At 44.5% G+C, this 27,363-nt stretch overlaps 1 protein-coding gene across 1 annotated transcript; it reads right to left on the bottom strand.

The window, feature by feature from the left end:
* Nucleotides 1–1,430: 1,430 nt before the first annotated feature.
* Nucleotides 1,431–5,287, bottom strand: DLX5 (distal-less homeobox 5). Its single transcript, XM_065399820.1, has 3 exons — nt 4,792–5,287; nt 2,857–3,041; nt 1,431–1,757 (listed from the first exon to the last, which is right to left on the bottom strand). Exons 1-3 carry the CDS (start codon nt 5,285–5,287, stop codon nt 1,431–1,433), a joined length of 1,008 nt encoding a protein of 335 aa, XP_065255892.1.
* Between the last annotated feature and the right edge of the window lie 22,076 nt (nt 5,288–27,363).

Raw genomic sequence — 27,363 nt, 5'->3', positions numbered from 1 at the left:
GAAAAGGGGCGAAAAAGCCTTTGTCACATTGATCGCTGCCGTTTTCCCGCATTGCAATCAATTTCTCATACATTTTCTTATTTCTAGCCCAGGTTTTAATAGCGATCGCTCAGTTCTGCCCTAAAGGCCCATGAGAGGAATGACCCTACAAAGAACATTGGGCAGCCCTGGGAACGCAGCTGTTCTGTGTGCACAGGGGTCGCCTGCCTGTCCGGTATTTTATTTTTTTTGGGGGGGGGAGGGATTCTTCCAAGTGAAAATAAGTAGTAAAAAAGGGTGTTGAGATAGTTTTATTCTGCATAAGAGGAGGCCGACAGCACAGCACACATTTTGAAGTCACGTCCCGCTCACACAATACAATCACTAATGCCCCCGACTGGAATCAGTCCCGTGTATTGTGGGAAAGCCATTTCTCCTGCTCATTATCAGATCTCCAGCCTCTTATCTGAAAATTGTCCCCGTTAATTGCAGTAAGACTTTAAATATGAAGAAGATAACGATCGCTCGGAGGTCTGGGCTTTTCCATGAACACAGTTAAAAAGGTTCCTCCAATATCCCTTATTCAGAGGGTACCGCTGGCCTTTACCCAACACAAGCTTTTTAACAGGCACAAGGAGAGTTTTGCCCTCATTTTATCTTGTTCTCGTATTTAGAAGCCTCCTTTGAAGGAAATGTAATTTGTATAATGACCCTAGCATACACAGCGACTGATGAGTGCGGAGCTCTCAAGGCTAATTGCTCTCAGCCAAGGATTCAGAGGGGCTTTACTGAGAGATTTCTCTTTCCCAGTGTTAGAATTTGTACGTTTCTTTTAATTGCAAATAATGTTGGCTAAAGTGTAAATTGTCTTTGAAAAGCCCATTCTCCAGATGAAAGCTGCCCTAGCGGGCAGCTAGATTTACAAGGGGGACCCTACACGGGCCAGATCCTGTAAACCTTTACAGTCCATTGTGCTTCCAATGAGATTGCGCCTCTAAGCAAGGAATCTCTATCTGCACAAGGATCGGGCCCTGACAAATCTATCTCGCCAACAAACAAGAAAAGCAAACGAATTTGTTCTTTTTTCTCTTTGCAATGGAAGAAGCGGTATTTTGGAAACGTCTCTCATGGTCGAAATAATTTTATTTATTCAGAATATACAGTTTAATCCCTCTATCTACACTTATTTACAGGGTTAAAATAACATTGAAAAAAAAGTCTCTGGAAAAGTTGAGGTCATAGATTTCAAGGCACCATTGATAGTGTCCACAGCTGAGCAAAAATTGTCCGTCTGTAAAAAAGGGTCTCCTTTGAAATGCAATAAGTTACATGCACAAGCGTTACACATTTAATTTTTTTTTGTTTTGCTTCCCTTTAAAACTCCCCCACAGGCATTCCTTTCGTTATGATTCCTTAACAGTAAAACACAGGAGTCCAGGGGAAAAAATAGTCTAATAAATTGTCCCAGAGGCCAGCGCTAACGGGTGTTGTAGGGAGCCGTGGGGCTGGAGGTGGGAATTGAGGGAGTTAGCACTGGAATACCAGGAAGTGGAGTTTTCTAAGTAGCTGGATGCAGGGGATGGGTTGGAGTTTGGAGCATGAGGATGAGGATGATGGCTGAGGGATCTGGAAGAGCCCTGAGGTTCCCAAACCGCAGGTGACTGTGGAGAGTTGCAAGCCATGGGGTCGCTGGAGCTGGGACTGTGCTCCGGAGGCATTTCCCCGTTTTTCATAATCTTCTTGATCTTGGATCTTTTATTCTGAAACCAAATTTTCACCTGAGAGGAGGGGAAATCAAGATGATTAATACCAGTGTAATGTAAAACGATCTGAGGCAACAGGCTAAGGGTCTGACTTCAGTCAGGGAGGGGAGAGAAGCGAGTTAAATCTTTCCGGACACCAGCACGTCAGTTACCCAGCGCAATCTCCTATCCAGTGTGGTATTTACAATGACCATGTTGGGCCCGATCCTGCGGCCCAACTTCAGTCTCTGGGCTGGAGGAATGGAAGATCGGGTCCGGTCGGTAGGTATTCTGCCCCAGCGCTACCCCCTCCCTTGTCTGCGGCCGGCAGTGCCTTGCTGCAATTACCTTGCGAAAGCCACCGCCGTCCTTTTCTGAAGTATTTTGTTTATGGGAGGGTAATAGAAGCCCATAAAAACATTTCAAAGGAAGCCGGGGGGAGGGGGAGTGAAGGCAAGCGAGAGAAACGCATCTGATTCAGATTCGTCTATTCCAGTCTCTGCGCTCTCTGCAAACTGAGCAGGCTCAGCCCTCTGCACCAGGATTATTTTTGTTCCAGTGCCTTTCCGGCGATAGAGTGTAAACACAAACAACAACCACGCCAGTCTCGCCCCAGAGAAGCAGGCCGGGTGGGTGGGTGGCCAGCACATCTATCTATCGCTTTCTGTGCCACGAATTCAACCCGGAAGGTAACAGTGACAGGTTATGTTTGTAATGGACAACGTCGGCGTTAGAGATACGTGCCCATGGAGCTGTTCTCTGCATATGGATCTGAAAGCCTTCAAGCAGACTATGAAAGTGCGAGAGACATCATCACATCCCCCCCGCTCCCCTTTTTACACAAACCCCGGCTTCCAAAGCTCCTGCGTGTGGACGCCAGCGAGCGCCTAAGCCTTTGAATATAGAGCTGTATGTAATACAAAAACCAGGAATCAAAAATCAACCAGTACAACAACGAAACAAACCCCACCCCGCCCATTTAAGGAACACCAGGCCTCTCTCGCGTGTCTTAATGAATAGGATCCAGCTACTGTTTATATCCCTCACCAGTGGTATCGGCTCTCTTCTCTGGTGGGCGAGAAAGACCGTATTAATACCGACAAGGAAAATTCAATAGGTCCCAAGGCTGCATTACCTGTGTCTGTGTCAGTCCCAAAGAAGCAGCCAGTTCAGCTCTTTCTGGCAGGGCTAGGTACTGAGTTTTCTGAAACCTCCTCTGTAACGCAGCCAGCTGGAAGCTAGAATAAATAGTCCTGGGTTTGCGAACTTTCTTTGGTTTGCCATTCACCATTCGCACCTCGGGCTCCGCCACCTCTTTCTCTAAACAATCCAAAATAGACCAGGTTAGAGTTTCCCGGAAAAATCCAGTCCCCAGTGGGGAAAAAGAGCAGACAAAGATCCAGCCCACTGGCCCAGCCACTGCAGCCGCCAACTCTACAAACACAACCCGCGCGGGGTAAGGGCTATTTAAAAACACTGGTAGAAATGAACTGGGGGTGGGCAGGGGTAAATGGAGTAATCTCCCACCATCCTGGTGGGGCACCTAACTCTTTTCACTCTTTGTGAAATGTATTGGGGGAGAGCTCTCGGGGACTGCAGATCAGTTCCTTCCAGCCTACAAGCCGTTCATGGTTTTTAAACCTCTGAAGTTTCATTGTGAAGGAGCCCAGTTATGGGGGTGTGCACTGGGCAGTATATTTCATCCCTCCATTCCCCCCTCGGGCGCGTTGCAGCCACTGAATTGCAGGCTGCAATGTCTCGCATTCCAACCCGCAGAGCCCAGACGGCCAGGCTGGGAAGACGCGATACTGAGGTCTACATAGTTCAAAGGCCCACAAGAAAACTGGCCTCCTTCAGCTCAACAGAAAGTGGCCGGCTCCGGCTCAGACAGAGGGCCGATTATAGTCATAATCATCTCGCTGCTGATCTGCAAAGGGCGCGCAGATGCGTCTGGTTTCTTTTACAAATAGCCTTAATACGCCAGTGGCCTTTATTTTCCCTTTGATTTGATGAGCAAGAGCAAACGACAGGGGGAAAAAAATGAAAGCAAATATCTATGTATATAAATGACGTAAGAGGTTGGCGGGAGAGAATTGCAGAGGCTGCAATCCATTGGGACTGCTACTGGAAAAGTCTGGTTTGCGATCCAATCTGTTTCACAAAGGGGTGGGGGCAGGGGAAAGATAAGGTACCCCAGTATATCCGTCTGCTCCCGAGTGTGCATCTTGAACTGTGTAAGAATAGCCCCAGAGAAGCAGATTCGCGCGCGAGCCTGTGGTTTTAATTCCGCACACTGACGGGATGCTAAATACGAGCGGGATTAAACATGCGCTGCTGGAACCAGATCAGATCGGACCAGAAATCTTTCCAAAAGCTAGATCTCTCCCCTACACACCCGAGCCTGCCCTCCCCGAGCCATTGACCAAGCCGTGAGCACCACAGTGTCCTCACGACATTCATCTCCAAGCAGGCTCCAATCGGCTAAAGCAAAACATTGCAAACTGCACAAGCAGTCAGACATTTCAATGTTTTGGGGGTAGAATTCCGGCCAGATCCTCACCCTTCCCTTCCCAGGGATTTCCCCAGCCGCGGGGGCCGGGGGAGAGGTGGGAGAAGCAAACTTCAGAGTTTCGTTTTCCATAGTTCCAATAAGCCGGAGTTTGAGATATAAACTCCCGACATTCTTTCTCTTTCTGTAGCTAGATTTCTCTGGAGGCAGCCCCAGAGGCCCTGGGCAATTTACAAGCATTTGCTTTGCTAATGAATGGCTGCTTCTGAGAGGAGTTTTAAGATCATGCAGATTAATTCGGTGGCTTTATTCCCACCCCACTTAAGGATCGTTAGCTGCGCAGGATACATATTATAAAACGCCATGAAGCCAGGCACCCAGAACTGTCCGAGGAAGGATCCATCCCAGCAACCCTCTCGGGGAATCATTCTGCTCTGATGTTTGGCTTCCTAGCAGCCACTACTCCCACAAACTGATCCTTATCGCGTCAATTTCCTCCCCCTCCGCACCAGCAACATGTCCCCCCATTAATCCAGGCCACCCCCACCCCCCAGCTCTCACCTGGCTGGTTTGAAGAGCTCTGTACCCGGTTGTAAGCCCCGCTGTACTGGTGGTAAGGACTCGCGTAGCTGTAGTCTGCATAGGCTTTGGCAGGATAGTTCCCAGCAGGTCCATTCATGCCGTGGTACTGATACTGGTACGGATTGAGCGCTTTGCCGTAGGAAGCCGAGGTAGGCGAGCAATAGCCATGCGGGGCTCCCCCCGTTGGACTATAATAGTCGGAATCCGTAGCCGAGGACTCGGGTAAAGTTGGAGATTCCTGAGACGGATGGTGCATGGCTGCAGACGTCTGGAAAGGAGCCTGGAAATCGCTGGATCTGATATTGGGGACCCTTCTGTCAAATACTCCTGTCATAGCTTGGAGACGGCTGCTTGCTGGGGCTGGCTGCTGGGGCTGCTCAGGGCTAAGCAGACATGTCTGGGGGAGGAGGCTGGGAGTCTTTGAGTCTCTGTGTCTGTCTCTGTCTCTGGCAGACTGCTGGCTGGGGCGCAGCATAGGCTTGGTTAAATCCTTAATTGCGCTCTTACGCACAGCAGGGTGGATCGGGTTCCATTGGCCAGAGCAATCAGGAGCAGCGACACCCTAACTCGTCCAACTAGTTTTGCACAACAAAGCTTTGCTAGGGGAAAAAAAAGTCCATTTCAAGCTCTTTTAAAGTGAATACCAACAGCAATGCACAAGGCATAACATCGGTATCAGGAGATTCTCTGCTCCCCAGTCAGCTGGAGAGAGATGTGCAAATATTATAGACACCACGCTTGGTGAAAGATCGTCACCATTACTGCTCAATACACACCCGGAGCTAAATTCATCTCTGGTGCAAATCCACGCACTGCCGTGGACTCAGACCAGGGATACATTTGGCCCAATATCGCCGTACTGTAGATTGCTGCGAGATCAATAACGAAGGGAGGTCCAGAGAGAAGGGGGATTACACTGGAATTCAATGTGGCGGCCTCTTCAGTATTTGTAACTAACGTAGCGGACATTTCTGATTTAAATTCTGAATTCTGATTTGGTGGGAAACAAATCAGTAACTTTCTCATCCAGGGGGCTCTTCCGCCCCCCCCCTTAGAGGCATGCTGCAGAACCTCTGTTAAATACAATGAATGACATTTAAAATAGATCTAGTACAATCACTGCATGCAATAAAGACCTCTTCCCGGGGTATCCGTTTTCCAGCCGAACTCCCCACTGATATCAACAAGGGTTTGCAGGAGAATTGAGCACGGGATAGGGTCTAGTAAGTTTCTCTGTTACATGGTTTTAAAGGTCCCATCGCTGTGGAACGCTCACCATTGTAATAACTGTGCTAGGCGCCGTTCACACTGGCCGAATCCCAACGGGCCTGATCGTTCTCGCCTTCCTCAAGCCCCTTGCTTGATAATGCTATTGCTCCACACGACAGTGTGTACAAATAGCTCTGGAGGTTTAAAACTGTCTCGTTGCAAATGACCCCACTGTTGCTGTGACCAGAGAGAGAGGCTGGGGAAAATGCTTAGCGACCCACAGCAAATCGATGGCACCTAAAGAAAGGACAGGGTAACACGTAGAAATGGGAGACGGAGGGTCTGTCCCAAGAGTTATTTCCGGGGCTACTTCCATCAAAAAAAAAAAAAAAAAAAAAAAAAAAAGGCTGGTGGGAAGATGTTTTGTAGTTAAATCACTTACGATTCAGGTTTTATGAGATCTCTCCATCCCAGAACTCACTCATCCTTCTAAGTTCTAGGTACTAAGATACATATAAAATGTCCTTTCCAGTCTGCTTGGGCTTTTTACATTTGGTATAAAATATTTCCCCCCTTAGAACATAACAATCCCGCTGCCCCCCAAGACTGGTTTAATGAGGTCTGCTTTCAAGAGCCATTCTTTTATTTGCAGCAAAACCATACACAACCCCCCCCCCCAACATTGGTCTCTCTATGATTATCAAAATATAGTCTTAAGTAAATATAGCATTAAATCCACACCGCAGAGCAGTTAAATAAAAGCACACATACAACAACAACCCCCCCCCCAAAGCAGCCCCAGGTCCCCTTAAAACAGAAATAGATCTGTGAGCGCCCGTCTCAAGGTATTTTACAATAGCACTGCAAAAATGTCTCAGGTTTTACTAGACATCAGGGAAAACAAATAAAAGGCTGTTTTCAGTGACCTGGGGACTTGTAGATTTTTTCTGAAGCTGTTTACTCTCCAGATTTAGACTGTTTGCTCTCTGAAGATCTCCTAGCCAGCTGGGTAACACTTGTAACACAACCATGTATGTTGTACTTGAACTCATTGTTTGCTTTGGAAATGTCCGCAGCTCATATAAAATCACATTAAACAAATCCCTAACCATTTAATTATATGAATCACTTACTCAAATCAATTGCAAATACTGTTTTTAAAAGATGGATAGAGGGCGGGGGATCTGTTTACCACGGGGGGGGGAAGCAAGTTTATTAAAATGTCCAATTTGCATCCATTTGGTAGGGACGGTGGAGATTTTAAGCAGACGAAGCAGGGAGACCGAGAGACGCATTTATACCATAAATTCCTGGGCAATGCACCTCAACACGCTCAACAGGCAAGACAGTAACAGTTGAAAGAAGACAATAAAGCGTAAAGCGTAATATAGAGCTGGCATCACGCTAGTCTGAGGCCCGGTCCAGAACCGGAGTTGGATTTACCAGCCAAACCTTAATGACATGATCATCTGCAGCTGCCTTTGTGCATCTGGATTACAATCCTCCAGAACAGAATGCTGGTTCCTTTTTATTATTCATAGGCCCCGGGAGTAACAAGTTTTAATATTAAGATAATAATAGCAAGCCCCCCCCCCCCCAGATAATCACACAACCAAACAGATGGTTTTTTAAAAAGGTTAATCTATTGTCCATTAGTCCACTTGAGGGAGGATTACTGGCCCTCGGGCACATAAACCAGCTTCTCTCTGGCTTTCCTGCCCCCACCTTTACCAGTCTGAACCCGATTTTCTTGACTTTCTTCTGTTTTCCTCAGTGGTTTTTATTTAACACATCCGGTGGGGAGAGAGCAGTTTATAAGGAGCGGGAGTCTGTTTTCTATTTCACAATATGGTCATTGTTTATCAGCACATGGTTGGCTCAGTGGCTGAGGGAGACTCTGCCCAGGGCCCCTGCTTAGACGCCCCAGCGGCAGAAGGCTCACATCTCTGCATTTTTTATTCCTGCAAGATTAAAAAAACAAACTACTTTTGCGGAGTTTGTGCGACTGACGAGGCGAGTAGCATCTCCGCCTGCAAACCGAGGAGGAGGCGCGGGAGCGGGGAGATCATGGGACAGACACTGAACTGCGCTCCCAGCTGTGACACGTAGGAAGAATGTGAGTTATTTCAGCATCCACGGTCCCAGCTCTGGCAGCTGCTCAAGCAGACGCTGATATCTGTGCTAGGAGCGCCACCCAGTGGCCTAGAGGCGCACTGCTCCTTGCCCACCCCTCGCACAGGTACCTGCCTGGCTGTACAGCCAGGCTCTCTTGACCAACGCAGCCTGCCCCTCCGCGTTTGAAGGCTGGGGCTCCTGTCATGCTCAGCGTTTCCTGCACCCCCTGGCGGTGTTGCTCGGTAATGCCGGCCAGGAGCGCTGCATGGGCAGAACAGTCTCTCCGCAAAGGGCAGAGGAGCCTGGGCTGAGAAACTGCTGCTGTTGCTCACCCCTAACACGCTGCTTGGTGTTCAGGCCCTCCTGGGCTGTGCAGCTGCAGCTGCCATGAAGCCAGACTCGGCGGGAGGGGGATTGGAGCAGTAGAAACAAGACAGCAGCCGGCCTGCGCTCTGCAACGTCACCGTGTGAAACAGGGAGGCCAAAGGCAAAGGGGCTGAAGAAGGGCTGGCACCCCCCAGGTTCTGCTCCCTGCCTGCCTGACCAGCAGGGCACCTTCAGAGTGGAGGCTAGCTAGGGGCCAAGGAATCAGGACTCCTGGGTTCTCTTACCCCGCTCCACCACTGACATCCTCTGTGATCTTTGCCAAAGTCATTTACCCTGTATGCACCTGTAACACCAACAGCCCCCGGTCATTGGAAGGTGGGACTGAACCAGGGATCTCTGGAGCTTAGTGCATGAGCTGGTACAGCATGAGCCAAACACCAACTGGCTATTAGCTAAAGCTGTAGAACAGACTCATTTAACTCTCTAAGTGGTCTCGGGGCCACTAGATGGGACACACCACCACACCCAGTAGGTGTGTGAGTTACACACCCAGCCAGACTCACTGTGCTGGCAGAAATATTAAAGCCAGCTGGTGACAGTCTTGACTCCTCTGGACAGTGTACATAAGGCGGGTTGAAATTTTTCTACCCAAACTGTTTTTCAAGAGAAAATTGGGTTTTTGATTAAACTATATAGTGAACAGTGCCTGCTTTCCACAGGAAAACAATTGTTTTTTCATCCACATATTTCAGCTGAAGACCAAAAGATTTCAGATGACATCTTTTGATGTTCAGATGAAATCTTTCTATCTTCAAGTTTTCAGGGAATAACAAGTTTTGGCTTTGAGTTATTGGTAAAAACTCAAAAATGTCCATGGAAATTTTCAATTAAAAAATAAACAGAAATTGGACTAGCTCTAGTTCTACACCATTGGAGGGCCAGGCTACAAAGGAACATATACTGTATCAAATCTAAAGGCCTTGTCTACATTGGTGGCGGAGTGTAGGGTAGGTGCAGTTACACATAAGGCTCTGGCAGTGGGGAGGCTGTGGGAAACTACTCTGCTGAAAATAGCAATGCAGACACCGGCAGCACTGCTTGAGCTTGTAGAGAGCAGGTTCAGGCATGTCTTTATTCTCCTAAGCAGTGCCTCACCATCTACACTACTATTTATATCCGTGCTGGGGTGTGTGCAGTGTATATACTCTACTCACCGCAGAGACATAGACTTCGGACTTGTCTACACAGGAAAGGGTGGGGTTTTGGGGGGAGGGGGTATAATTTTTGTTTTTTTTTTACATAAAGTGCCTGGCTTCCTCTTGTCCCTCCCCCCAAACAATTTCCCCCCCAGTTTAGCTAGTGTCTGATCCCACTTTAATTAACCACTTTGGAAGCAACACATCTCTATTTCGGAATGAGTTATGGTGCTATAAGCAAGGCCCTACTTGAATCGCGGGACAATTGTCAAATAATTGCACCGAGTTGCGGACAAGACATGGAAAATTGCGGAAACGTAATAATGGACCTTTATTAATTGCAGTCATTTGGAAAAGCCAGAGAAGACCTATTTGTTTAAGAAAAATGTGTTGCAACAATATAAACACTCAAGTATTATGTTATGCTTGCTAGATTTTTGATAACTAAACATTTTGCTGCAACTATATTCGAGTCATTAATGTGCAGGGCTGACAGCGGGAGCCCCATCATGCGTGGTGCTGACAGCCCAAGCCCCAGGTGCTATCAGCTTGGATAAATGGGTTCTACAGTACTAGTAAGAGAAAAAAGTGTGTGTTGTAGATCTCAAAATGTATGCAAAATTATGGACTATGCAAAGTAAGCTCATTCAAATCAAAATTGCGGTGAAAGCCCAATATTGTGGGATCTGCAATATCGCAAATTAAGTAGGGCCTTAGCTATAAGGTTTGTGTGGCTGTATCCCTATTTCAAATTAACTATACCACTTCAGGCAGTCCTCTCATTGCTATCCCATTCTGCATTGCTTCACATCTGGATGAGCCTGTCTGCTTACTTGTGCGCCCTCCACTGCTCCAGGGCAGGGATGCTGGAACCAGGAGGATCAGGCGAGCCATGGCCCCACCACTTTTAAAAGAGGGAGGGCCATGCCTGCTCACTTTTTAACATGGGTGTAGTTTCGGGGGCTGGGAGACGCGTTGCTCCCCGCCCCGCAAACTGCAAGCCTTGGGAAGGCGCAGAGCGGTGATGGCAGGGCCTGTGCTTCTTGGCAGGGGTGATCAGCTGATAAGGTGATCAGCTTCCCTGCCATGAAGTTCAGCCCCTGCCAATGTTGCCAGCCATTTCCAGGTAGGGGGGCTGAGATGGGCCTTAGCCCCCCCTCGCCATGAGGCTTGGTCCCTCTCAATGGCTTCTCCTCTGCTCCTCCTCTTCCCTCCAAAGCCCTGCCCCCTGGCCAGGCTGGAAGCCAGAGCTGGGCTGTGATAAGAGCTGCCCAGGGAGTCTGGGACACTGTGGGCACCCCAGATTCCCCACCTGCCCTGGGCTGTGCACCATGGGGGGAAGGAGCATGCACTGGGGGCTGCTCTTGGACCCCCAGCGCCCTGCCGAGGGCAAGTGGAGGGTCTGGGGCTCCCCACAGTGGCCTGGGCTCCCTGGGTGGCTCTTACCACTGTCCAGCTCTGGCTTCCAGCCTGGCTAGGGGAAGGGCCTTAGGGGAGAGAGGAGGAGCTGAGGGTGGGGCCACATAAAGGGGCCGGGCCTCATGCCCGACCCCACTTCTACCGAGGTTCCGGCACTTCTGCTCCATGGTCGTCATCCCAAGACATCACCTCCCTATTTAAATCTGAGTACACACCCAAGCATGCCCCTTGGCGATTCCAGCTTTGGGCAAGTTCATTACAGTGGCCATGCCCTCTCAGGGACCCAGCTGAAGCAGGGTCAGCTTCTTAGCAACACAATGGACAGAGCTGATCTTAGCAGGGGCTGCCTGAGCAACTGCACTTCCTGATAGGTGGAGGGGTGGAGCTAGCTACTACTTGATCCAGCAACAGCCAGAGCTCACTGGCTGCTCAACACATTTGCCTGTCCTGCTACCTGCGTCTGCCTATGCACCTCCCCCGCTTGCTGTTGTGCATGCTTCAGCCTGTGCCCTTCATCATCTTTGACACCCAGGCTCTGACCGGGGTGGTGCTATGGGGAGCTTGCAGGGGCTATAGCCACCCCAAAAATTTCCTTAGCCTCTCCATAGCCGCCACTGCTTTCCTTCCACCCAGCTCTGAAGGCAGAGTGGAGAAAGCGGCAGCTGCTGGCCAGGTGCACCGCTCTGAAGGCAGTGCCACTGCCAGCAGAAGCGCAGGAGTAAGCCTGGGTGGGAGGCTGGGGGCTCTGACAGAAGACTCTGACCCATGTCCCTGCCCACTGTGGCACACCGCCCAGGACAGGTGGAGGGTTCAGGGCTCCCCACGGTGGCCTGGACTGACCTGCTCTGCTCTGCCCCTGCCCCTGCCCCTCCGGCTGCTGGGGTGGCTGTTCCTGGCTGCAAACGGTTGCAGGGCAGCAGGGAGCTGAGAAGCAGCCACAGCCCTGGGGCCCTGGGCACCAGCAGTAGCAGGAGGAGGAGATGAGGGAGCGTTGTGGCTTCCTGCACCATGGCACTAGCCAGTGCAGCAGCCACTCCTCATTGGCTGGCTCCAGCTTCCAGCCTCCGATCTGGCAAGGGGACAGGGCCTTGGGTGGGGGGGGGGGGGAAGAGGAGGAGGTAGGTCCAGCACTTTCCTGAGGAGGAGCAGGGGGCGGGGCCATTGAGAGGGGGATGCAGACCCTCCAATTTTCTGTCTAGCCCACCTCAGTCCATCCCCCGCCCACTGGGAAGAGGCTGGAGCTGCCCCTGGCTCTGCCCCGGCTCCACTTCCCGACCATGTTTCTGGCTCACCCATTGGCTTTGGCATTCGGCTTCTGATCCCTGGCTCTGACCCCTGTCTCTGTGTTTGACTGCACCCAGAGGCATGCCATGGTCCTGATCTTTGACTCTGCTCTAACCTCCAGGCCTGGCTTCCCCCATGGCTCCGACCATTAAGCCCCACTGCCCATGTCTTGGTCCCAGACATGCCCCATGCTTACATGTGATCCTGTCTGGAGATCCTGGACTCCCTTGCCCTCTGAGGAGAGCAGCATGTCCAGTTCCATCTTACTGAGAGCCACCAGAATCTGAAGCCAGCCGTGCTCACATTGGCCTTGTTGACACTAGAGGAATTTGAGGTGCTAACTACCAGGCTCCATGCCTGTAACACTCCACACACAGAAGTGCTCTCAATGGTACACAGGTGGATCAATCACCATTTGGATTAGACTTGGTTCAGAGCCTGCCCTGTGCTAGTCCTCCACCATCACAATACCACTGTCATTGAAAACCACAGGCATCAGAGTCCCAGTGATGCACATAGTCGTCCCACTGCCATCCCACACTACACTGGTCACTGCTTGGGTGGACTGTCTGGACTACTTTCTGCACTCCGTCGCACAGGGGACATGCTGGACAAAGCCACTTACCTATACAAATAGCTCTGCACACTACACTGCATACTGGAGCAATTGCACACTGTTTTCACAGAGAACACCTTCTTCTATTTCTGTACAGTACTCTGATTCTATCAATATGTCACACAGAAAGCCAGTTTACAAGCATGGTGCCAGCTGGCCTGAGGCTACTGTTCAGACAATGGTATTCACTTGGGGGGAGGAGATCCAGGCCCAGTTGAACTAGGTCATTTTCAATATTTTAGGGTATGACTGGGTGTCTGAGTGACTGGGCATCACTCTGAGCAGCAAGCAATGCCATGAGAAGATAAAGGGATAGAAAGTCATATATAATAAACTGAGGCAAAAAAGTTGGGTCTGGCTCAGGGTGGAAACTTTACTCCTTTCATGATGAGTTGAATGGAATTCTCTGGTGATTCTGGCAAGTACATCGTGCCATGCATTGATGGGATGAGGAAAATGCAGAGATAAATTCGGAGTTCATGAACTGGGCAGACCAATGGGACAGGGAGCCCAACCAGAAGATCCTGGAAACTTTGCTAGGATCTCAGAATCTTTCTGTGGGCTTTCTGGATCCAGAGATGGCAGCTTAGCTGGTTCAGAAATAAAAGGAGGGGCTTTTTTCCACCCGTGGTTAAAATGTGCTGATGGAACAGAGTCCTGGGTTCTTACGAACGCCACTGTGATGTTGTCTGATTAAAATATGACCGTATAGATAATTGTTGCAACCACTTATATATTTGCAGCAAATCTTGTACAAAGGTGGTCAAATGAGGTGTCTATGAAAAGGTTATGATTTGCTGGTTATGATTATGCTATCTGTATGCATGTATCATTTTTGTATTTGAAGTTATAAGTATTGGCTCTATACTTGGATTTCAAATGTTTGCTCCTGGGGTAACACCCACAAGGTAGCTAGCCAGCACATCTTGGAGGGACTATTGAAATTAAGTGGCCCACCAAAAGGACACTTAACTCACAATGGACCATGCGAGACACCCATCTACACTGAGTGGACTGTCCTGTAAACGTGCTGTGTGGAATATAGGTATGAATTGGGCATGAACATGTGACTTGCCCATGTGACTCCAAATACTGTCTGGTCACCTGTGATTCTCCACTAGCTGGGCTGAGGTTTTTGTTTGAAACAATGGGTTTCCCTCCACATGGCAGAGGATATAAATGGCCCCGGAAACCCCTCCATTTTGCCTCTATCCTGTTCCAGCCTCTTTCTTGCCCAAGCTTCTGGACTATGGACTTATACTAATGAGATTATTCTAAACAAGGGACTGAAGTCCTTCCAATGATTTGGAAGCAACCAGAGACTTATCAAGCCAGCAGTTTATTCCATCACTGCTACAAGCCTGAACCAAGAACTTTGCAATTACTGTATGTATTTGATTCCTTTAGCCAATTTTAACTCTCACTTTTCTTTCTTTCTTTCTTTCTTTCTTTCTTTCTTTCTTTCTTTCTTTCTTTCTTTCTTTCTTTCTTTCTTTCTTTCTTTCTTTTTATGAATAAACCTTTAGATTTTAGATACTAAAGGATTGGCATCTGCGTGATTTTTGGGTAAGATCTGAGTAAAATATTGACCTGGTGTGTGACTGGTCCTTTGGGATCAGGAGAACCTTTTATTTGATGTGACTGGTTGTAAAGAACCACTCACCTTTAAATCCAGTGTTTTTGGTGGTGACATAAGAACTGGAATGCCTAAGGAAACTGCTTTTCTGACTTCTTGTTAGCCAGTGTGGTGAAACAGAAGTTTACTTTTGTTGCTGGTCTGGCATATCCTATAGGGGATTAGCCACCAGCCTTGGGGTGTATCTGCCCTACTTCTCAGCAGTTCATCCTGAATTTTCCATCCTCAGTTGTGATCCACTGGGGCACGGTTGCAGCCACCATTGGTGTTTATAAAAGGGTGCGTACATGCTCTCACTTGAGGGCCAAAGCAGTCATCTTTCAAGTGTTCTGATCATTCCTATTTCTTTCCTGTGCTCCACCCCTGCAGCCTTTGCCATTCTTCTCATGTTCCACCTCTGCAGCATCAGCAACAGCTGCTAAGCTCCTCCCTGCCTGCACTGGGGAGCTTTCGGTCCTCTGGCAAAGAGAAGGTTATAGATGACTTTTGCTGCTGCACCTCTGCTCCCGATGAACATACCACCAATGTGGTCTGCGGCCTGGGTTCTGACAATGTAAATCTGGCCCAATGGTTGCAAATACCTTGAACTTGAAAACCATGATACAATGCTAAGTAGTATAATTTACATATTCACAAACATAGGGCAGTTTGTGCATACCAAAGGGTTGAGGGGAGCACAAGGAGCCTTCTCTTGCACCCATGCCCAAGCAGCAGCAACAATATGGCTGAGAAGTGGAGCCAATGCTCTGTGTTAGCACCAGCTAGGAGGCAATGGGAGTGTTTCCAGTGGCTTTAATAGAAACTGGATCAGGTCCATTGTTCTTAGACATGTTTTGGCGTAATAGGTGAAATCCTTGCCCCACTGAAGTTTACGATAAAACTCCCATTGGCTTTGCTGGGGCCAGGATTTTACCCAATGAGTGCAACATTAACTGGTGTTGCTGTTGTTAATAAACCAAAACACTGAATTAATTCCACCTCCATTCAAAACAAAAAAGGGCAAAATTAATAGGGGAAATATTTTCAGGATCCCAGGGGCAGGGTTTGAATTGAGGAAAGATAGGGAAGAACACTGCTTCCGTTGGTAAAACACTTGCTAATATTGAGAGGCTCAGGATAGAGATGAAGGAGAGCCGTTCATGTTAAATATTTAACATTTAATCTTTTCCCAGCATGATTTCACAAACCAATGGAGTGTTAAAAAAAGAGTGATGGTCACAGATTCCTGCACATCTTGTTTTTACAATTATGACATGATAACAGTGCTTATTTATCCTGCCTAAGCATAAGTATCTACGCAAATTTACAGCGTATACTTAAATTCATTGTCTGCAAAACAAACTTTACACACCACAGATGAAAACACTTCAGGCTCATTTGAATAGAAAATAAAAGGGATTGCATTACTCTACTCCTTTGCAAATTGGAAAAAAAAGAGGCATATACTCCCTTCAAAGTTCAGATTTCATTTTCTTCAAATGAAGTTTTGGCAGTTATATTTACAAAACCTCTATTCTTTGCACAGATCTATAAATATTCCAGATTTTTTTTAAAACAAAACCCTTGTAGTGAGTTAAAAAGAAAATAATAGGCTGACAAATATTCAAACCAAAGGTCCCAATTTAGCATAAAAATGGCAAGAATGAAATTTGAGCAGTCTCTAATAACACTATAACCCCTAGATCACTTTAAATTGTTAAATTCATCTCCCCAAAGCTATTACATTTTATATATAACAAAACTGAATATGAAGTGGAAAAGAAATGTGTATAAATCACTTGGATTGTTAGAAAAAATACCTGAGTCATATGCCAATATAATAACCTATTTTATAGGCTTGTATACAGATTTATGGTTTGTTTTGCAATTTGGCATTTTTTTCCAGACTTCCATGATTTTGTCATTTTAGTATTAAAACAAACAGCATGGAAACACAAAATACTTCTTCTACAGCTGTGTTTACTACTTCCCCCCCCCCCCCCCTTCTCAACCAGGCAACCAGTTTGGAGATAAGAGGTTTTCCTGCTGTGCAACACAGTCTAATCAGTTGCAACACAGTACCCACCTGGTGTATTCCAATGTGCAAGAGTAGATGGAAATTAAAGCATTAGAATAGAAAAGTCAATAGCTTTTCCAGCGAGGCATGTTTGACACAGCAATAGACTCATTCCCTTTTTAACCATATACATATATAAAGGAACTTGGAGTATTTGCTTACAGTGTAAGTCTGGATTATACAGGAAATAAACAAAAGGGAACTCAATTTTTTTAATCAAAACTTTATTTTAAAGGCTGTCCAAAATATTTCCGTATTATCTGTTTTTTACTGATAAGCATGACCTGACTAGTTATTTTACAGTGTTGTTAATACTTTTTGATATAGATTTGGCATTTGTGAATGTGAAAACCTAATGGACAGAGATCCAATGCAAATTACATTATTTTGCCACAATTTTGAATTTTTGAAAAATTTCAACAAGTCTGTATAAGATGGTCAAAAAACCCCAACCCAACTAAAACATTGCTGAATTCTTTTACAAAATATTTTTGAAAATGTTCATAAACAGTTTTGATCAGCTCTAATATCTATCTTTGAAATGAAATGTACATGTCTATGGCACGCTTTCTACCCCGGGAAAAATAGTAGACCTGGTATAGAGAAAAATACTCTCTCATCTTAAATCAATAATGCTGCTTTCTATTCTTCATCCATTAGTGACAGGCGGTAACATTTTCTAAAGCACCTATATGACTTAGGAATTTAAGTGCCATTTTCAAAAGTGTCTTCAGTACTAGGGAGCCTAAGTCACATTTGTGACAGATATGGTGATTTCCTGCAATATCTTGGACATACTTTATTGAATTACATTAAACCTTACTGAATTAAGGGCCAGGGATTGGGTGTAATTCCGTGGGGGAGGGTGACCATAGCTCTCCAGGAAATAAGAACAGTGGCGGGTGGTTAGGCAAATTCACTCAGGTTGTAATACCTCCAGAGAGCTACCTGCATTTAGGGAGAGATTCGCATATACTGGTTCAGACTGGATTTTCCATGGACCAACCGACAAAGAAAAGATTTTTGGTTAAATAGCTCGAGTTTAAATTGACCCAGGGCCTTCTTTCTGATCCAACAACTGGATAGGACCTTCAATAGGGCCCTCATCCTTCCTGGGAAGGGTTGGAAGGACTTGGCCCAGTCTGGGGGCTTGTTTTGAGCTAACAGCTGTTATGAACTGGTGATCACAGGAAAACCCATGGGTGGGATCTGAAGGTCTGCTCACTGGACAGAGCCCTTGTTGGAATGGGGGTGATCGCTGGTAAGCTTATTAGCATGCATGTAGGTTCCTTTTATTATTTTTACTATGTTTTCTCTGTAATGCTTTTACCTTAAGAATAAATGTGCTTGTTTATAAAGAACGGCTGGTAAGTTAACTTGGCAATTACACTGTTAACTTTCTGAGGAGAAAAGTAAAGAAGACCTGCATAGGCAGCTTGATTTGTAGGCTTATTTTTCAGGTTTTTGTTATGTTATGTGAATCCCTATGTTATAACAGGTTAATGTAATGATGTTTGTGTGCTGCTTATGCACATTTATGGTTTTGGACACAATCTTGTTGGCATCACCATATTGAATAGGGCTAAACAATAGCCCTTCTCTACAGAACTTTCACACCATAGAGGTTATATATATATAAGGACACTGTGTCCAGCAACGATGGCTGTCTGCCATAGAGGCAGCCCGTGAACCCATCACTTTGTGTGCACTTCGAGAGTCAACATCATCGGCATCACTTACCTGCAAACTATCCAGGAGGATCCTGAGTGTGTGCTGAGCCATACCATTTGCTCCATCTCAGCCAGGTTCCATGTTCCTGCTGCGAACTCCATCTTGAGGCAGTGGAAGGTCCGGACCCCAATAGCCGCTGTAGGGACTAGGTTCCCAGTCAGCTGTCTGCTGTCCACTTGCCAGTCACACCATCACCCTGCAAGGATAAAAAGGACTCTAATTAGGGGTACCCATAGTTTGCTAAGGGTTATTTGGGAGCTGGGCTTCAGACCCAACTGGTTCCAACAACTCTGCTGTTTTGCTCTGTTTATTGTTTCTCCCCCTTAACTGTGTTCACTTTCCCCAAATAAATAACACTTTGTTTGCACCTTATGCGTGGGTTAAATTTTACTTACCTGGGGTATGGGGTGGGGTCTGAGGGATTTTATTTTCCGAGGTGATAGATACTGGATGCTGGGGCCGAATCACAATCTTCTAATTTAGTTTAACTGTTGTCATAAGTTCTTCAGTACAACAGACTTTGCTGGGGAATTCACAATGTAAGCCGAGAGCTGTGCCACCTGGAAATACCCTGGTCAGGAGGGAGAGAGACATGGGTATCCGCCCAAGAGAAGTGATGGCTGAGGATTTGGGAGCCTAGAATGGGTGCCCTTGCTGGACCACGAAAGGGAATACAGGTGCAGTTGCCCTGAGCTGTGACACCATTCCATTGACTTTCACTGAACTATATGCTGCTAAGGGCTGGTCTACACTGGGGGGGGGGGGTCGATGTAAGATACGCAACTTCAGCTATGGGAATAGCGTAGCTGAAGTCAACGTATCTTATTTTGACTTACCTCTGGTCCTCACGGCGCGGGATCGACGGCCGTGGCTCCCCCGTTGACTCTGCTACCGCCGCTCGCCCTGGTGGAGTTCCGGAGTCGACAGGAGAGTGTTCGGGGATCAATATAGCGCGTCTAGATGAGACGTGATATATCGATCTCCGATAGATCGATTACTACCCGCCGATTCGGTGGGTAGTCTGGACGTACCCTAAGTGCCTAAGGCCTATATTTTTAAAGGTATTAAGGCATCACTGTGTTCTACATTTCAATACCTAAGTCTTATTTTAAAAAGTGATTTAGGCACTTAGGAACCTAAATCTCATTGATTGTCAATGGAGATTTTGGCCTTTAAGTGCCTTAATCCCTTTTGAAATGAGATGTAGGCTCCTAAATCAATTAGACTTGCAACACTGAGTGCAGCAATGCCTAAATACCTTTAAAAATCTGGACCTAAGTCTCTTTTGAAAATGGGACTTAGGTTCCTAAGTCAATTAGGCACTTCTGAAAAATTGTCTCATAGGCTGGGATTTTAGGCAAATTTGGGTGCTTAACACCCTTAGTCTCCTTTGAAGATCCCAGCCATAAAATTAAGTTCTGTTTTCCTATAAATTGATCATTTTTGAAAACTGTCACATGATAAAACAGAGTATTGTTTCCTCTCATGTTCAGAAGATATGGTCATTTTGAAAGGTACACAGTATATCTGCTAGGACCATGGTGCTTTATAAAAATTTCCAATATTTTTAGCATGTGCATAGAGATATTCGATAAAGGATACAAATTGACATCTTTAGAGGAAGCTTACTAATATATTCCCTTTTCTATCTGCTGTATCCATCTGGTAAAACTCTTAGAGTGTTGAGAGGAAACTCAGTGCAAATCCTGAAAATATAGAAAATACTTGAAAGCAGAACCCAAACAGAAGTTTGACCTCTTTCCAATCCTAGAAAAAGCAAGAGAAAGATATTGATCACTTCTTAGGAAGGAACCAAGGAAGTTGTATAAGTACATACCCAGACTACTACTCATACCAAGGATACAGACTGAATAAAGCAAAACATTTATAGTGGCACTGGCTGCCGTGTAGGATAGCTACCAAACTTGGCTTGTCAAGATGAATGACCCCATTATCTCTCCTGTAACATGGTATTTCTGTTCATAATTGTAGCTATACATGATCCACTAGAAGTATAGAGCATCAACATGGCAAGGCAGTTCTGTGCTGTATAAACTTTCAGTTGCATCCTTAAATGAAGAGAGGAGCTTTCTATAACTGTGGGTTATATCTTTTCATTCTTCAAGGGTCATATCAACAAATAAAAAAAAAAAACAGGCCATGTCTTTCCCCCAAAGCCATATGGACTAATGGATTAATCCCAGGACAAGAAGCTATGAAGTCCTATCTAGCCAATGGTTGGAAGCTGAAATCAGAGAGTTTGAACTAGAAAAAAGATACAAATTTTTAACAGTGAGAATAATTAATCATTAGGACAACTTACCAAGGAACATGATAAATTCTCTATCACTTGGGGACTTCAGATCAAGACTGGATGTCTTTGTAGGGTGGGATTTTCAAAAGCATCCAACATTAACCCTAATCTGCTCCTGTTGAAGTCAGTGGGGGCTTAGCATAGATTTCAATAGAAGCAAAGTTAGGCTAGTGCTGAACCTTTTTGAAAATCCCAGTCATAAATGATTTTCACTAGTTCAACTCCCAGTTGTTAAGCTAGATGTAGGAATCTCTGGGCAAAATTCTATGGCCTGTGTTATGCGGGAGGTTAGACTAAATGCTGGCAATAGTTCTAGCCTTAAAAATGTAGGGCACCTGTTACATCTGTTACATGCATTTCCATCTCTGCTACTGCCTGGCCTTAAAATACTTTGCATTTATCTAGCAATTTACAAACATTATTTAGTAGGTTGATATAATAATTGGGCCTCATTCTCCCATACTAATATAGGGGTAATGATGCTGACCTACTTTATAACTAAAAATGTCTGTAAAGTGCTTGTATAAGTGCAGAGTATTAAAACCTGAGAGCTGCATTTTTTCTGAGTTACTAACCATTTTCCTTTCTAGTATCTCCTTTGTAACAGCTTCCTGCAAATGTTTATGTACAAGGGTGATTTTATGTTTGGGCATGGTTCCCCTGAATTCACTCGGACTACTCATGTGCATATGGGTTTGAAGGAGTGGGGCCTGTACATTTATAAAGCACCTCATCAACATTCTCTTGCAAAACTTCAGATAATACATGAATTCCTGCATTGTGGTGTAATCTATAAATGAACACTTGCAATACCAAGATTTTTCCTCAAAGAGTGTCAGCTTTTCTAAGGATTTACGAACATTATTAAGTAGAAAAATAGATGTATGTAGACATAGACTGATCACATCCACAATGCCTATGGATTCCTTTCCTTCAGAATTGTTTACTAGTATATCCCTATGAAAGACACTTCCCGTGCTGGTGTCCATAGAATATAACTGAATGAGGAGTGTTTTCCTTCTCATAGTTTTGAAAGAAAGGTGATAATCTACTTAAATGAATAATGGGCCTTCAAATTAAATATTGAAAAAGAAACAAAGACATGATTCTTAAAAATGTGAACAGATTAAAAAGCAACAACCCACATTCTGTGCCTAAAGATCTCCATGCAGGGAAATTAATGGACAATCTTGAGAAATCCATTGGATACAAAGCTATTTGACTGCCATGTGCCAGTTTCCTTTTTACATTGTTTGAGCATTTCTGTCATAACAAACATTGGCCAAAACTGTGGCACCCTTTTCTCTTACCATTTTTCGAGTGGTAGCAGAGCACACATTGATCTGATTTCTTTCATTTTTTGACATCGTTATGTCATCTCTATCGATTTACTCTGACAGCATTTCATTTTGACATCGTTATGTCATCTCAACTGACTGCATTGTGAACACCACGAGAGTGTTGTGATGATACTATGCTAAGTGCAGTTTGAATAAATAGGGTCTTATCATGACTGCAGAAAAAAATCATATCAGAAGTAACTGTTGTGCATGCTCAGTAACAGAGTTTCAGACTCAAATATTTCAGCTATTTCAAAGCCTTTTCTTTTAAAAATGATGAAAAGACTTTATACTACATGCTATGGGCAACATTTAGTCCAAGTGTAAGCAGGTGCAACTCCAGGAAAGTTTATATCCCTGTTACATTAAAAAAAGATGTTAAAACAATGTTGTTTATGTTGCAAAATCAAGCACTCGGTAGTTAAGAAATGTCAGAATTTAGGATGCCATGCAATCTTAATTCTTCGTCCTTGTGTATATGCATTATGATACAGTCTTTAATTACATGCTCACATAACATATTGTTTTAGAGGATCCCTGCCTCATACAGTGCAGAGGATGGAAGGTGCTCAGGGAATTAGATTGTTCAATATTTTTTATCATCATCATTACATTAGTGGTCCCTAACTTATTTACTGCACACCATGCAGTGAACACTTTAGTCTTTATTTCATAGTCTCTTCTAGGACTCTCATCACTGCAATATTCGAGTGCTGGGTACACACAAACTTAGGTTAAAATGTTCATGATGTTATTATATTGGCAGGCTGCCAATATTTTGTTGCTGATCCAAGCGACAGAATGGAAACGATGATTTTCAGAAATTTGTAGCTCAGTCAAACCTGAACTGAACACCTTGGGAAAAAGAAAACACCTTGTCTGGCCCCAGGGCTTTGTCCCAGTTGACTTGCAAAGGCATGGTCAAAGAATGGAGGTGTTAGTACTACTCACTAAAGGTCAAAAGAATCTTTTATAATGAAAAGTATTAGGCAGCCTAAATCTAAGGGTTTCTGCCAGCTTCTTCCATAATAATTGCCACAGAATTCTTTCCCCCAAAAAACAATAGACCTATTTCTGATCTCACTTGAGATCAAAGCAAATCAGGTGTAACTTCAGTTTTTACACCAGGGCAAATCAGGTATAATTCTACTGGAATCAAAGAATTTACAGTTAGTCTGAGATTAAACTCATCCTCTATGAGAGGAAGCATGGCCCAGTGCATAGGTTAGTGGACTGAGACTTACAAAATGTGGCTTCTATTCATGACCCTTCTACTGATTTTCTGAATGGCCTTAGACAGAGCACTTTACCTCTTTGTGCCTATCTTTCTCCTTCCACCACTTGTCTATTTAGACTGTAAGCTCTTCAAGGAAGGGAAACTCTCTTATTAAGTGTTTGTACAAGGTCTCTCTGAAGGAGCCCTGATCTCAGTTTAGGCCTCTGTGCACAACTGCAATACAAACAATAATATATGGCTCTCTCAGATCTAAATTGTGTTTTTGCTTCTTCATAACTTAGTGATGATGTAACTAGTTAATACTATTTTGGACATAAAATGTTCATGAATTAATTAAGTTTAGAAAAGTTACCTTATAGAATTAAACTTGGTATCAACATTGACAAATGCTACCAGTCATTCTTGGCTTTTTTGTCTGAAGATAACAATACACACTATGCTTTATACATCAACACAGGGGGCTGGATGAGATGCCCTCTTGAGGGCCCTTCCAGCTCTACAGTTCTCCGATTCTATATAGATATGGATTTTTTTTCTTCTGTTTGGGCAAAAATTGCTATCTTTTATTATTTTTTATATACTTCTATAGCTGTGCATGGTGCTTTTCAGTCAAATAGAAACACGGGGCGGGGATTTTGGTCTCGCTTACACAGATGTAAACAGTGTAATATACTGGAGTAGTGTCATTGCAGTTAATATATGATTGAAAGCAAAATAAAAGTCTGTTCCATGAGGAGTTTACAATCAATTAAATCCAGGACAATACAACATGACAATAGGCCATGATGGACAGGGACATGGGACTGAGGCAGGGAAGGAAGACAGTAGGATAATTAAGATCTTGGGGAGCATGGTTCTCCAATGAAAAATAGATAATATATGTTGCTTATTTAATAACTATTGATCAGGCACTTTCAACCTGAAAAATGACTTGAGACTGAATCCTGCTTGCCTTATTCATATGAATAGTCCCAGTGAAGTTGGGAGTGCAGGGGGCTGAGACTGTTTTTGTCTAAATAATACAACAGTGTACTTTATATGTCTAGGATAGCAGATAATGGCAGGTGAGTATTTATGACACAGATATGTCATGGAACGAGGGACTTGGGTCTGATTCCTGTGGTTTGGCTTGGAGATTGGAGTTGGCTTCAGATGGTCTCCTGTTGCTGGTGGGGGGGGGGGGGGGGGGAGGGATACATGTTGAGTTATTATCCACAACATATACTGCACTGCTGATGATTGCTGTGTGAGCTTTCTATTGGCAGGGAAGTGTGGTAATAAAACAGTGGGTGAGATTCTGGGCTGCAACTCTTGCAGGCCCAGGAAAAGGGATGGCTTTAAGCCATCTTTGCACTTTTCTGATCCTAGGCTCTTCCAGGGGGTTGGGACCATCCCCCACCATAATTAAGACAGCCTAAGGGAAGCTATGGCAGACTCTGTGCTGCCGTGTGGGCCACAGATGCCTGGAATATCTCTGCAGTGCTGTGTGCTTTGGCCCCCTCCCCAATAACTCCGCCCACCCATAGAGCCACCTACCCCTCCCTGCCATGTCCCATACACCAGGGCTTTTAAGGGGATCCAGAAAGCAGCCATATAGTGTCTCCAGGGTGCCTGCACACAAGGAATTCTCCACTGGTCAGAAATGGGTATTTTAGAGCCTTTTAATCTGCTTCGGCCCTTTTACCCAGCGCAAAGGGGACACAGAGAGAGAGAGGGTGAAGGCCTGACCCAATGTGCCTATCTGTGGTCCTCATGGTGCCCGTACATCTAGGGTAGCCGTTGTGCATCAGTTATCCCACCTAAAGGGTAGAATATTTTTTATACTGGACATGACCTCATTTCAGCCAGATTCGAACTAGTAGGACTTTGAAATAGAATTTGTTGAGATAAAAATGCTCCTTTTAAGTCAAAGCCCACTGCCTTTTTCAGATGCTTTGGCCCCAACAGAGGTGTGTGGGGCACATCCAATGGAAAACCTATGTGTGGCCTATTTCAGAGCCAACTGAAGTCAACAGAAAGATTCCCATACACTTTAGTAGGCTTTGCAGCAGGCCCTTGGAGCATAAATCATCTTGTAAAGGACTACTTCTACACTGAAACTCAGACAAGGGGCCACATTCTCTACTGGCCCAATTAATGCAGCCCAGCTGAAGTCAATGGCTTTGCACCAGTTTACATCAGTAAAGCATTTGGGCCAACATGTCATTTCTGACACTCATCACATGAGAAGATTTCACCCTCAATTCGTATTGCTTTTGTTTTCAAACTCAAGCACCATTTTCAGAATTTCCATTTCAGAAAATGAACTATAGTTCAGAGTAAAGATTTTTTTTTAAATATCAAACCTTATTAAAATAACTAGTTAAGTTTTTAAAAAGCTGTTTTCCAAAAAAGCTTAAAATGAAGTTTCTTGAGTTTCTGTTGATCAAAAACCTTCAGTTTCTTGCAAAGCTTAAATCTGGGATTACTGCCAAGTGTTTGCTTCTCTATTGCTACCATATTTTGACCTCAAATGGAACTCTCTAACTACATTACAAATATTATTATATCATGCAAATTAGGAAATGTTTAACATAAAGCCTGAGAAAAAATAGTTGCTACTGCTACTTTCAGTTATTTTATGACGTGGGGAAGCTGTAAAGTATTTTAAGTACTCAATCCTTTCACTTAAAATGTTGAAGACTAAATTACTCTGCAGAGGAGTGTCTCACAGAAGTTTGCTGAGCCATGATACAGATCTTTGTCTTCTTCCCTTGTCACTTTCAGTAATAGTTCTTTAATAGTGCTTTCTGTCCCACCAAGAGCTATGTTTACTTTACATCATAGGTACCATATTAGATTAATCCAAGGGTATTCTGGCCAGTTAGTCACAGCTAACATGTTCCTTAAACTTAATTTTCATCGTTTTTTATGGTAAAGATCTTAATTTTTAACATATACTTTGCTGGAGGGGAAAAAATCTCAGAACAATTAACAGTATTGTTTACAGGACTGGGTTCTTCATTTGCAGCCAGATGAATATGATTAATATGCTGTTGCTGTGGAACAACAATGACACCTAGTGTTCAGTTAGAGTGCTCTTAGGAGTGTTTTCACTACTAATATATGTGACATCTAGTCACCAGATTTTCTGTTCCTGTGCCGGGGCAGCGATGGCAGGATAAGCTAAACACGAAGAACATAAAATGTTGTTTTAATAAGACTTGCATTATATGGAGAAATTAGCTGGCAATCTCATAGAAATGATAAAACAAAACAAGTATTTTACAATTGTACTGTTATTACTATTTGAATATAAAATAATGGGCTAGCTCCTCAGCTGGTGTAAACTGGTGTATCACCATTGAATTCAATGGCATTTTTAGTTATACTTTGAAACTACAGAGATAGTGGAGCTATGCTGATTTATAACATCTGTGGATCTGGCCGAAGAAAAACTAAAACGCAGAGGCAGGAAGTGCACAATAAATGAAACATCTACTCTTCTCTTTAAAAAGAGATACACACAAATAAAGGCTTCCAACATTTAAAATGATATAGTCATCACTTGTGTGCCACATTGCTAATGCTATTTGCCAGTTTTCTATTAGAATAATACAAACTCTGTAAACTTCATGCAAAATATTGCACACAATCCCAAAGAGATACATGGTATTCCAACAAACACTTTACAATGTAATTCATATACCATGGTCTTTACAAATCAATAAAATAGGCAATCAAAACAAGTATTTTTCTGAATATGTGGAAGGTAAGTAAATTTCACACCAGCTAAGTTCAAAATGTATCATTTTGAAGTGCCCTGTCTTCCATCAACTCTACTCCTATAATTTTTAGTTCTGCTGCTTCACCAAGATGATGCAGTGCAGCAGAACCAGCACCATAGAAAATCATCATATTCTCCTTCTAAAAATGCTAGGTTGTACCAATTTACTGGGTGAGTGGCACTGGCTTGGAAATGTAACACAGCTAGTGTCAGCATACCATCCAGAGGAGGAATACTGTGCTTGGAAAGAAGGTTCTGACTCAAGGCCCATGAAAGCAAATCAATCCAGAATTAAGTGCAACAAA

This window comes from Emys orbicularis, chromosome 2, assembly GCF_028017835.1.
Source record: "Emys orbicularis isolate rEmyOrb1 chromosome 2, rEmyOrb1.hap1, whole genome shotgun sequence".
Taxonomy (NCBI): domain Eukaryota; kingdom Metazoa; phylum Chordata; order Testudines; family Emydidae; genus Emys; species Emys orbicularis.
Note: the sequence above shows the minus strand (reverse complement) of the source record. Positions and strands in the feature narration are given on the sequence as shown.